General features: G+C 39.7%; 1 protein-coding gene across 1 annotated transcript; it reads left to right on the top strand.

Annotated features, from left to right (window-relative positions):
• The first annotated feature begins 3,160 nt into the window (after positions 1-3,160).
• LOC124999732 lies at positions 3,161-9,498 on the top strand. Its single transcript, XM_047574725.1, has 2 exons — positions 3,161-3,184; positions 6,120-9,498. Exon 2 carries the CDS (start codon positions 6,294-6,296, stop codon positions 7,692-7,694), a length of 1,401 nt encoding a protein of 466 aa, XP_047430681.1. The 5' UTR covers positions 3,161-3,184; positions 6,120-6,293; the 3' UTR covers positions 7,695-9,498.
• The last annotated feature ends 1,663 nt before the right edge of the window (positions 9,499-11,161 follow it).

Here is an 11,161-nt window from a genome sequence, read left to right as displayed (position 1 = left end):
ACAGTAGAGTAATGTAGTGTATGCTGTATTTTGGGGAGTTGCTTTTTGATGGAGACGGCACTGGGAAACCTGATGATGCCATGTGATGCAAAAATGACAACTTATTATTGGGCAAATATAGGTATACAAATGATTACAAATAGACTATTAGTTCCAGATAAATGTTTTTGCCCTTGGAATATAGTTTTCTGGAGTTTTTATGAATTGATAACGGTACTTGTCCACTTGTTGATGTCTATGGACGTCCATGGGCAATAAAATATTTTCCATACCAGCACATTCATTTTAAGGGAAACAAATGTACAAATAAAGTTCTAAGATATGCCCTCACTTATGAAATCTTCCCTGTATCGTTAAAAAGGAAATACATGTTAAAAGATTACCCTGATGAAGTCGAAATCCGAATTAGAACTAGATACGTTTTCTCCCAGTCCCACCAAAATCTAAAGAAACTCATTTTAAGATCTTAAATGACACTTACCCTTGTAGTGAATTTCTTACACAAAGATTTAATTTGGAAAGAAACAATTGTAAGTTTTGCGACTTGGATATTGAAACTCTTGAACATGTATTTTTTGACTGCCATTGTATCAGAACATTTGGGGACTCTTTCAAAACTGCACTTCTGAAAAGGACCCTCTAGTGCCGACGTTACATTTAAACACAATTTTCAACACAAATTGGGGTTTTAATGCAGGACAAAAAAGAGATATGCTATATAACATCTTAATTGTTATGGGGAAGCATTTTATCCATAGATGTAGATTTTCAAATGTCTGTTTTTAACTTTTATGAATGAGCTGATTAAGTTCGAAAAAACTTTGAAACATATAAAAACTAAACAAGCCTTATGTGTTTACAAAAGCTTAATTACATTGATTCCTGATTAAATCTCTGACTCTGGGTTTTTTTTATTTGTTTTTTTGGTTTGTTATATTCATTTATTTGCTGTTATGTTCAGTTGATACAGTGTTGTTTTCATGTATTTACATGTTCTGCTTGGTCTGTGCTACATTTTGAATGGACTATCTGAATGATACTGACTTTGTAATGCTGGAATTTGTTAATAAAGATAAAAAAAAATAATAATAATAACCTTTTCCAGACATTTCCATCGTTTTGGTTTGTCCACAGCAAACATAAATAAAGTAGTCCATTTGCTGGCGTGGATCAGTCAGCTACTGGAAGTGCCAACTAGTCTGTCACACTGCTAAATAATGTAATTTCTGAAAGACACATAAAAGTAGCATTCACACTTTATAATAACTGCTTAACTGTTCCTGTTTCTGTTAACGTGTTTTCTTCTATAAATTTTCATCCACTGCTTTAATCCTCCTTCAATACCTGTAATCACATGCATGTACCATTTCCATTACCACTAGAAATGTGCTGTAGTATATTATCTTCTTGTTCTTCTTATCTGTCCCTTTCCTGTGCCTGGGGGTTGTGAAGGAAGTATAAAGTTAAAAGATAATGGTTAAAGGTCAAAAAGGTCATTTACCAGATGCCAGTTCGTAAAACGAGTCAGGACATACAACCTAAAGCTTTGTTTGTGTATGGGGGTTCTCGGGGATGACCATCCTATATAAGGTGACTGTGGGAGCTGAATGGGAGAGGGGATTCGACGATTGGCCAGAAGCTCTCTCAGATTCGGCAAGAGTTTGACATTGTTCTTTCTTGTAAATAAACCTTTTTAAATGCAAGATAAGACTTGTCAGCGGTGATCACTTCTTTCTTCAGCACATCAATATACAACAATTTTGGCGTCACGAACTTGGGCGTGTTTGTGGCCTCTCAGCATCTGCTTTCAGTCCTGAGGAGCTGACTCCCGCATCAGCCGGCTTATATACAGGGTGAGTTTTTCACATTATAGTGCGCTGGTTTGCTCGTGGGGACTGTGCAGTGTTGCTGTGGGGACACACCGTTTAAGACTCTTTGTGGGGTGGTTGTTGTGCTGCTGTTGGAAGTTATTCGTCGTTCTAAATTTCTAAATTTGAGGTTTTTTGCGTTGCTGGCAACGCAAAAGGGGGGAAAGGATGATATACATTTAAAGGAAATAAGAAGAAAAGAAAAAGAGAAGTTAGGATTAAGGAATAAAAGGAAATAAGAGTAGGCCTACAAATAGAGAAAAAGTGAAGAAGAGAATAGAAAAGGAATAGAAGAAATAAGAGTAGAAAAGCCTAATTAGTAGCATGAGGCGCTGAACTCACATCGTGCAAAGTTAAGTGGACGGGCCCTTTACCGCTGTAACTAGTAAGACACATGGTCTTTGGTAGCAGTGTGAAAATTGGCTTTATTGGCTTTAAAGGAATTGGCTTAAAGTAAAAATAGGATAAAAAAGAGAGAGAGAGAACTCCTGGGCCCAGGGGAATTAGGAACATTCGATTTTTGTTTAAAAAAGAGGTAAATTTAGAGGAAAATAGGAAAAGAGGATATAAGAGTTAAAAAGGAATAGAGAAAAAGGGGTTCTATCGCTTGAGGCTACTAGGGCAGGTCTAGGACCGCTAGAAAGAATCGCCTAAAAAAGAAAAGAGAAGAAAATAGGAATAGTTAACAGAGAAATAGAAGATAGTAGTTAGTTAAAAGAAGAAGTTAGTTAGAAGTTAAAGTCAGAGGTAGAAGTTAGAGAGAAGTTAGAGGCCTAGTTATTTGGAAGAGAAATGTGTGATCACTTTAAATTTGTGTGTTCTGTATGTGTTGTCTGTGGATCCTTGTTGTTTGTGTGGCAACCAGTTTTATGAAGTAATATGTTAGATTTTATGTTGAATAAAACGAATAAAATTAGGAAATAGGAGACTAAGGCGATAAAAATAATAATATACTTACATATTCAGTACTTGCTAAAATATTATGAGCCTTTTTTAAGGACATTTGATAAACATATGAGCCTGTAAAGGACGTTTGATAAATATAGTATGAGCCTTTTGTGGGGACTTTTTTGGTTAAAATACTATGAGCCTCTGCTTGGAGGACTTTGGAAACTGTTAAAATATATGAGCCCCAGAAAAAGGACTTTATATTTAAAGAAATAATAAAGGAAAGTGTTGGCAGGAATGTGTTAGTCACATTGAAGAGTGTATTGTACTTAGTGGTTTTCTACAATGTTAAAGTGTTTGCCTGTTGTCTCTTTTTATGGGGTGAGAGTTCAAGAAGGAAAAGGACAAGGGGGGTGTCTGGAGGCAGAGGAGAGAACAGCTGGTCTACCTCACAGGAAACCTGAGGCTTGCAGACGACAGCACACGCATCTGAACCCAGCAATAAGGCCAGTGTGATTTTATCCACAGACTCTTTCTAATCTACCTGCTTTTTGACCTCTATGCATTTGTTAATGGTTGATATTGATGATACATATATTGTTTGATTGGTAATCAGATTTGGGACAATTACAGTATATTCATTTGTTTGCACATAGCATGTATGTTGCAGTTTGAGGCTTGGCAATGACTGACCATTCAAATAACAGAGTTTAATTTCTGCTGAGTTGGGGAAGCTGTACCTTGCAATTTGATCGGTTGTTTGTATATGGTTGATATTGTGTGTGGACCTGGCGTTGTTTGCTCTTACATCTGTAGGGTTGTTTTTGCATCCTCTGAAGTTGGCAAATTGATTCATTTGTTTGTTGATTGTGATAAAAAGGGGGAATATAGGCAGTAATAATAATAGTGTACCAATTAAAATAAATATAATAATAGGATAATAGAATAGAGTTAAGGTTATTTTTAATTAGGTTGAATTTGATTACAGGTAAAAAGAGGGTGTTACTATTATATCAAAAATGGATAACTTAAAAGTAACTACGCCTGTTGAGGTAGTTCAGAAGAATAACCCTTTAATTAAAGGTATTGCAAAGATGTCACAGAAATGGTGTAAGCGTTGGCCTGAAATTGAGCAACCATGGCCAGTGATAGGAACCTTTAATCCAGAAGTAATAAAAACAATACAGGTGCTTGTGACCACATATAAGGCAGACGAAAAGAAAGGAAGAAAAGGTGAAAGACGTAAACAGAAGAGACAGACGGAGCTTGGCATTCTCCAGTTGTTTGAGAAGGAGGGACAGAAATGGATGGAGATGAAGAAAGACTGTGAAGAGAAGACGGTAGATGAAATGAAAAAGAATGTGAAGAAAACAGAGAAGTTAATGGCAGAGATTGATGCACCCTTTTCACATGTAGTTCCAGTACAGAGACCTCCGCCGTATAAGAAGGAGATGGAGCTCAGGGAAGTTTATCCTCAGCTTCCGGTAATTAGTCAAGAGGGCAATTACCACATTAAGAATGAGGCTGAGCAGGTTATAGAAGTGGGGAAAGCAGAGACAACTATTAGGATGTATCCAAGTACAAAAAGTAAAAAGAAAACGACACGTTTGGAGACCGGAGGACGATTGAGAATTAAAAGGATGGATTTTGGAGAAGTGGAGGATCAGAGTGATGAAGAGAAGAAGCCATGGGAGGATATGATCCAGCGGTCAGACGACTACTGGCCAGAGCGGAAAGAAGAGGAGGTACAACAGGAAGAAGAATGGAACTGAGAGATGAAAGTGAAGTTGAAGGTGAAAGTGGAAGTGAAAATGAGATTGAGAATGAGGATAGTGATGAAGAAAGTGAGAGTCCTACTCTTTTGAAGTCTGCTAAGATAAAAACTGCTTATAAAGAAGAAGAAAGACGACAGATTTTAAGAGAAGTTGAAGAGAATATAGATCGATGCTGTAGATGTCTGGACAAATGCACTACACCAAAAGGAAGGAAGGCATTAGAAGACCAATTACAAGAACTGCAGATTCAGAAGAAAGAGTTGCGGAAAACAGGTTCCCAAAAACAGGACAAGGAATATGAACTGCGTTCAAGGAAAGAGAAGAAGCCTGGTAAGATGTGTCCAGTTGTTATAAGAGGTCAGAACTTGGAGTATAAACCTTGGCAGAGTACTGACATGTCAGATATACTTGAGAAGTTACCTACTCTTCAAGATGGAGCACACCCTTGGATCTCAAAGTTGGAAGAGATCATGGTGGGGACGCAAGCTGCAGTAGGAGACATTAAGAGATTGCTGGCTAATATACTTGGGGTTCCAGCCATGGGGGAGATTTTGCAGAGAGCTGGATTAAACCGTTATGTGGAAACTGCTGTAAATGATTCAGAGCTGTTTGCAGCAAATAGAGGTCGAGTATGGAGAGCATTGAAAGATACATTTCCGACAAATATACACCCCGACAATATTCTCATTGAGCCACTGGGACAGGAAGAAAATCCGAGAGCCTATGTGTCAAGAGCCTATCGAGTGTGGAGAAATGTCACAGGAAACGATCCAGAGGAGAGTCAAATGGAGCAATCAATTTTGCGAGCCAAGATACAGAAGGGGCTACCTCTACCAGTGCGGAGCAAATTGGCAGAAGTGGTTGGTCTTGGAAATATGGCGAAGGGTGTATATACAGACCATGTAGCACATCAAGTGGACCTGTATAGAAAGAAGGAGTATGATCAGAAGGAACAAGATCAAGAAACTCTTCGGAAACTCAATCAAATACAATTGGTGGATAACAAGAAGAAGGAGAAGAAGCAGGCTTTAGTTTTACAGAGCCAGCCTGAACAAAATCAGCCGCCACCACAATTGCAGCCAAACCAGGTTCAGTTTCAATCACCTCAACCGTCCCCAGTGGTCCCTGTTGTTTATAACACACAACCAACTTTTGGCCAGCTGCAAATATGGAGAGGAAGAGGTCGAGGAACCTTTGGAAGAGGAAGAGGAAACTTTAATTTCCAACAGTTCTCAGAAGTGTGTTATAACTGTGGACAGTTTGGACACTTTGCTCGTGAGTGTGATAGACCAGGAGGAAATTTCAGAGGAAACTTCAGGGGAAATGCAAGCCGAGGATTCAGAGGTCAGCAATTGATAATCCGGGGACCGGCGAACCCTTATAGGGGTCCAGAGCAAGGATTTTAGGGGTGCCCGGAAAATTCGAAAGGGGGGTGTCAGCTGGTAGTGTCAGGGCCGGAACAAGATCCAACAATAATGGTGAAAGTAAATAATAGACCATTAGAAGTGATGGTTGATAGCGGAGCGGCTTTCACCTGTATTCGGCCTGAAGATGCTATACACCTCCCTATGTCTGGTCGGGGTTTGAGGGAGTGAAACAGCTGGTACCTCTTACAAAACCAATTGAGCTCTGTTACAAAAATCAAAAGACTACAATACCTATATTGGTTTCAGAACACACACCTATTGCACTGTTAGGAAGAGATGCTTTATGCAGATTGAAGTGTGTTATAAAGTGTACACCCGACGGCTGTTTAGTGGAGATGCCATCTGATACTGCTTACCAACTGTTGATGACAACAGATGTTGAGGCCTCTTCAGTATGCTGGATTGGAGATCTTAGTGCAGAGTTTTTGGAACCTGTTAAATTGTGGGAGAAGTTCATTGTAGCAAATATGCCTGATGCAAAACTTCCAGACTATTCGCTTCATTGTACGCTCAAGTATTTTAAGGACGCTGCCCAGTCAAATTGTGAGGAGTGGATAAGTCATCAACCAAAAGAAGTTGAACTCACCTCGTCTTGTATAATTTTGGGACCACAAGGAGCAGCAATGATGGTTGATATGAATGAATATGTGAGCGAAGAATATAAAATCAAAGAGAGTGTACCACATGTGACTTTGATGGTGTCTGAAGAATATGAACAGAAAGATATAGGAGAAATGATGGCGGAAGCAGTAAAAGCTGTTTTTGCACCAGTAGAGGGGAATTCTGCCATCTGGAAGAGTGAGGATCGGCGGTTTCTCAAGATTATGATATCTGCTCAAGGACATGGGCGACCACAAGTTGTCCAAATGACACATGAAACGATATGTGGGGTTGAAATGGACGCAGACGTTTTGAGGAGAGAAATGTTACAGCAAGTACCTGAATGTTTGTGGTCTCGATACAGTACTGATATTGGTCTTGTTAAATCAGCTCAACCAGTGAAAGTGGAACTTAGACCTGGAGCCAGACCTCCTTGGAAGAATCAGTATCCACTGAAAGAAGAGGCAGTTCAAGGGATTGAACCACAGCTTGAAGGACTTCTGAGAGCAGATGTGCTGAAGATAACTCAAAATCCTATAAGCAATACGCCATTGTTGCCTTTACAGAAACCAGATGATTCCTATCGCTTGGTTCATGATTTGAGATTTGTGAACGAAGTAGTAGCTGATTTTCCAGCACAAGTGCCAGATCCGCATACTTTGTTAGCTCAAATTCCCCCAAATGCTACACATTTTACAGTATTGGATTTATGTGGTGCATTTTTCAGTGTTCCACTGAGCGTAGAAAGTCAGGGTTTGTTTGGGTTCACATACAAGGGTCAGTTTTATGTGTACAAAAGGTTGCCACAGGGATTTAAACATAGTCCTCATATTTTCAATAAAGTATTGAAAGATGATTTGGCAGGACTAGATCAAAAATTAAAAAGTACAGTGGTTCAATATGTAGATGACATTATTATTTGTTCACCAGATAAGAAAACATGTCATGAAGACTCAATTAAGCTGTTGCAGATTTTGGCAGAAAATGGTCACAAGGTCTCACAGAAGAAGTTGCAATATTGTCAGGAGAAGGTAGTTTATTTGGGTCAAACAATATCACAGGGCCACAGAAGTATTTCTGACAGTCATTTAGAGGCTATTCGAAAGGCTCCAAAGCCCGAACAGTCAGGGAGATGATGACATTCCTCGGTATCACTGGTTACTCTTCAGCATGGATTGAAGATTATGCAAGTTTGACAGGACCTTTAAGGGCTATGATTAAAGATACTGGGAGTACTCAACTTCACTGTAATCTTCTCTGGACACAGGATGGTTTATTAGCCTTTGAAACGATCAAACAGAGGTTACAAGAAGCTCCAGCGTTAGCACTTCCAGACTATTCTAAGAATTTTCTGTTGTACGTATCTACTTCAGCTGGAGGAAAATATGCATGTGCAGTTCTTTGTCAGCCAACCGGTACAGGGACCAGTCCTCAACCTATTTCATATTATTCTACTGCTTACTCAGATGTTGAACTTGGACTACCACTGTGTTATAGAGCAATGGTGGGAGTCTATTTAATGTATGACAAAGCATCTTCGGTCACGATGGGATATCCAGTGACAATTCTTACTCACCATAGTCTCAGAAATCTTTTGAACTATGGCAGGTATACGTTGACCATGCCTAGACTTAGAGACTATAATAGGCTTTTAGAACAGGAGGATGTCACATTAGTCAGATGTGTTACGATAAATCCAGCTGAGAATTTGCCAACTCCAGAAGATGGTGAACCACATGATTGTGTTCAAGAAGCAGAGAAATACTCAAGATTAAGGTCAGATTTGAAAGCTCTCCCACTGCGTGAGGCAGATGTAGAGTATTGGACAGATGGGTCCTGTTATCGTGTGGGAGATAATTTGAGTGCTGGTTATGCGGTGGTAAAAGCCCAGGGAACAGGATTTGTTGTTGAGAAAGCGGAAGTGGTACCACAGCCTGCATCAGCGCAGCTTGCTGAATTGGTGGGGTTAACTGAAGCATGTCTTTTAGCGGAAGGCAAGCGTGTGACGGTCTACACAGATTCTGCATATGCTCATAATGTGTGTCATTTGTTTGGATCGGTATGGAAAAATCGAGGGTTTAAGAAAACAGATGGTTCCCCAATACAACATCACACTCAGATAATGAAACTTCTCCATGCTATGATGAAACCTAAAGAAATAGCAATAGCTAAATGTGCAGCACATAAGAAGGATGTGTCAAGAGTCACTCAGGGTAATAAAGCGGCTGATGAGGCTGCAAAAGCAGTGACAGGAGCTGAGAAGTTGGGTAAAGTTTTCTTGGTCACACATGAAGTAGATTTGGAGGATAAGATTACAGTGAAAGATGTGGTCTTAATGCAGGAAGCTGTCTCTGAGGTGGATAAACAGTTGTGGGTAGATCGAGGGGCAACACAGGATTCTACTGGTCTTTGGAGAAATCATGAGGGACTGATAGTAGCACCTCCAGACCTGTTGGGATTGATGATTCAGGAAGCACATAGCTTAGCCCATGTTGCAAGGGGGGAAGTTAGGAGGAAGATTATAAAAGAGTATGGATTTTGGGCACCATATTTGCTTGAGCAAATTGATTATGTTATAAGCAGGTGCACTATCTGTCTGAAAAATAATGTTCGGAGGGGTGTGATGGTTCCTCCAGGTCATATTCCAACGCCAAGGGGTCCAATGCGTGAGTTGGTGGTGGATTTTGTCGATATGATAAAACCAGTTGGAGGTAAGAGGTACATGTTGGTCGTCGTGGATAGATTTTCACGATGGCCTGAAGCTTGTCCAACTAAGCGAAAGGATGCTCAGTCAGTTGCCAAGTTTCTGTGCAGGGAGGTCATAAGCAGGTGGGGACTTCCTGATCGAATATCTTCGGATAACGGGAAGGAGTTTGTGGATAAGACTGTGAAATTGATTTTACAGAAACTGGGTATTAAACAGCGTCAGGGGCAGTTTATCATCCACAGAGTCAAGGGAGAAATGTGTGTGTGTTGATGTTTGTTTTTAAATATATTGTGTCTATTTGTTTTAATGTTTGCAAAGATACTGGTGTGCTGTCTTTTCTCCACTTAGACGGACATTGAAGGAGGATCAATGTGAGAAGCTGGATGCTCGGGGACTGAAGGGCCCTGAACTAGGACACTGTGATGAAGCTTTGCAGTGCCAGTGGGAAATGAATGAAGCAAAGTGGAAAAGAATCACAGTGCAACATACTTTTGTTTTATCAATGTTGTAAAAAATGTAATTGAGTTATGTGCTTGTTAAGAAAGTGGATGTATTGGAACCTCAGTTGTTTTCTTTTTGTTTTCAGGGTGTTTAAGGAAAGTAATGCTAGGAAGGGAAAGGTCCAATGGAGGGTCCGATGGGTCGACCAGCCTGATGTTGGATATGGTTTTGATTTATTTTCTGAGGTATCCATATATATACTCTGCTTAAGATATTTCCCTATAACTTTTAGAAATCCTTCTTTTTAGTAGGCTTGGAGTACTACTGTGTGGTCGCCTGAGACAGAGGGGCCGTGAGAGAATTTCCTGTCTAGATTGAAAGGTGGACATTTTAAGAAAGATGACTGTCTGATAGGTTTTCGCTCTCACACTCCATGAATTTGTTGTATCGTTAAGGGTTGTGCTGTAACTGGCACTGTAAGAAGGACATATCATTCTGTTATAACAATGAATATGTTTTTGTGTTTGAATGTATGTATGTGTTTTTTGGTGGTCGAGACTCTAGGAGCCTCGAAGGGGGGAATGTAGTATATTATCTTCTTGTTCTTCTTATCTGTCCCTTTCCTGTGCCTGGGGGTTGTGAAGGAGGTATAAAGTTAAAAGATAATGGTTAAAGGTCAAAAAGGTCATTTACCAGATGCCAGTTCGTAAAACGAGTCAGGACATACAACCTAAAGCTTTGTTTGTGTATGGGGGTTCTCGGGGATGACCATCCTATATAAGGTGACTGTGGGAGCTGAATGGGAGAGGGGATTCGACGATTGGCCAGAAGCTCTCTCAGATTCGGCAAGAGTTTGACATTGTTCTTTCTTGTAAATAAACCTTTTTAAATGCAAGATAAGACTTGTCAGCGGTGATCACTTCTTTCTTCAGCACATCAATATACAACAGTGCAAAACAAAAACATTGAAAAACATACAATTTGAAAACCTTTCAAATATCGCTGAAACACTTCTATGATCTCATGAGGTGTTTTTTTCCCCCCAAATATATCAATATAAAAGTGTGTCGCAAAAATGCAATGGAAATGCACTTTCTCTCATTTATGCAAAAAAACTTTCAATGGAAACACATAATTGTACTTAAAGAAATATCGCTTTTATTTTGTGAAAAACTGTAATGGAAACGCAGCTAATTACAGATGTGTGTTTATCTCTCTTCTCTCTCTTTTTCTGTCTATGCAGCCGGCTATAGGCAGATGGGTCCCTCCATTTAAGCCGGGTTCTGCTCAAGGTTTCTTCCTGTTAAAAGGGATTTTTTATTACTTATGTTAATGGTGGCACCAGTCGCCATTGTTAAAAGTGAAGCAGGAAGTGGTCATGGTATTCATGTCCCACAATACTTTAAAAGCCCCCAAAGTAAAACAGTAAGAGTTAAGGGGACAACTTGAAAAATA

Source organism: Mugil cephalus, chromosome 22 (assembly GCF_022458985.1).
Source record: "Mugil cephalus isolate CIBA_MC_2020 chromosome 22, CIBA_Mcephalus_1.1, whole genome shotgun sequence".
Lineage (NCBI taxonomy): Eukaryota > Metazoa > Chordata > Actinopteri > Mugiliformes > Mugilidae > Mugil > Mugil cephalus.
The sequence above is the reverse complement of the archived record's forward strand: the minus strand, read 5'-3'. Positions and strand labels throughout refer to the sequence as shown.

Bases quoted from the DNA above. Each gene is read 5' to 3' on its own strand.
- LOC124999732 (XM_047574725.1), top strand. From the start codon at position 6,294: ATGCCATCTGATACTGCTTACCAACTGTTGATGACAACAGATGTTGAG.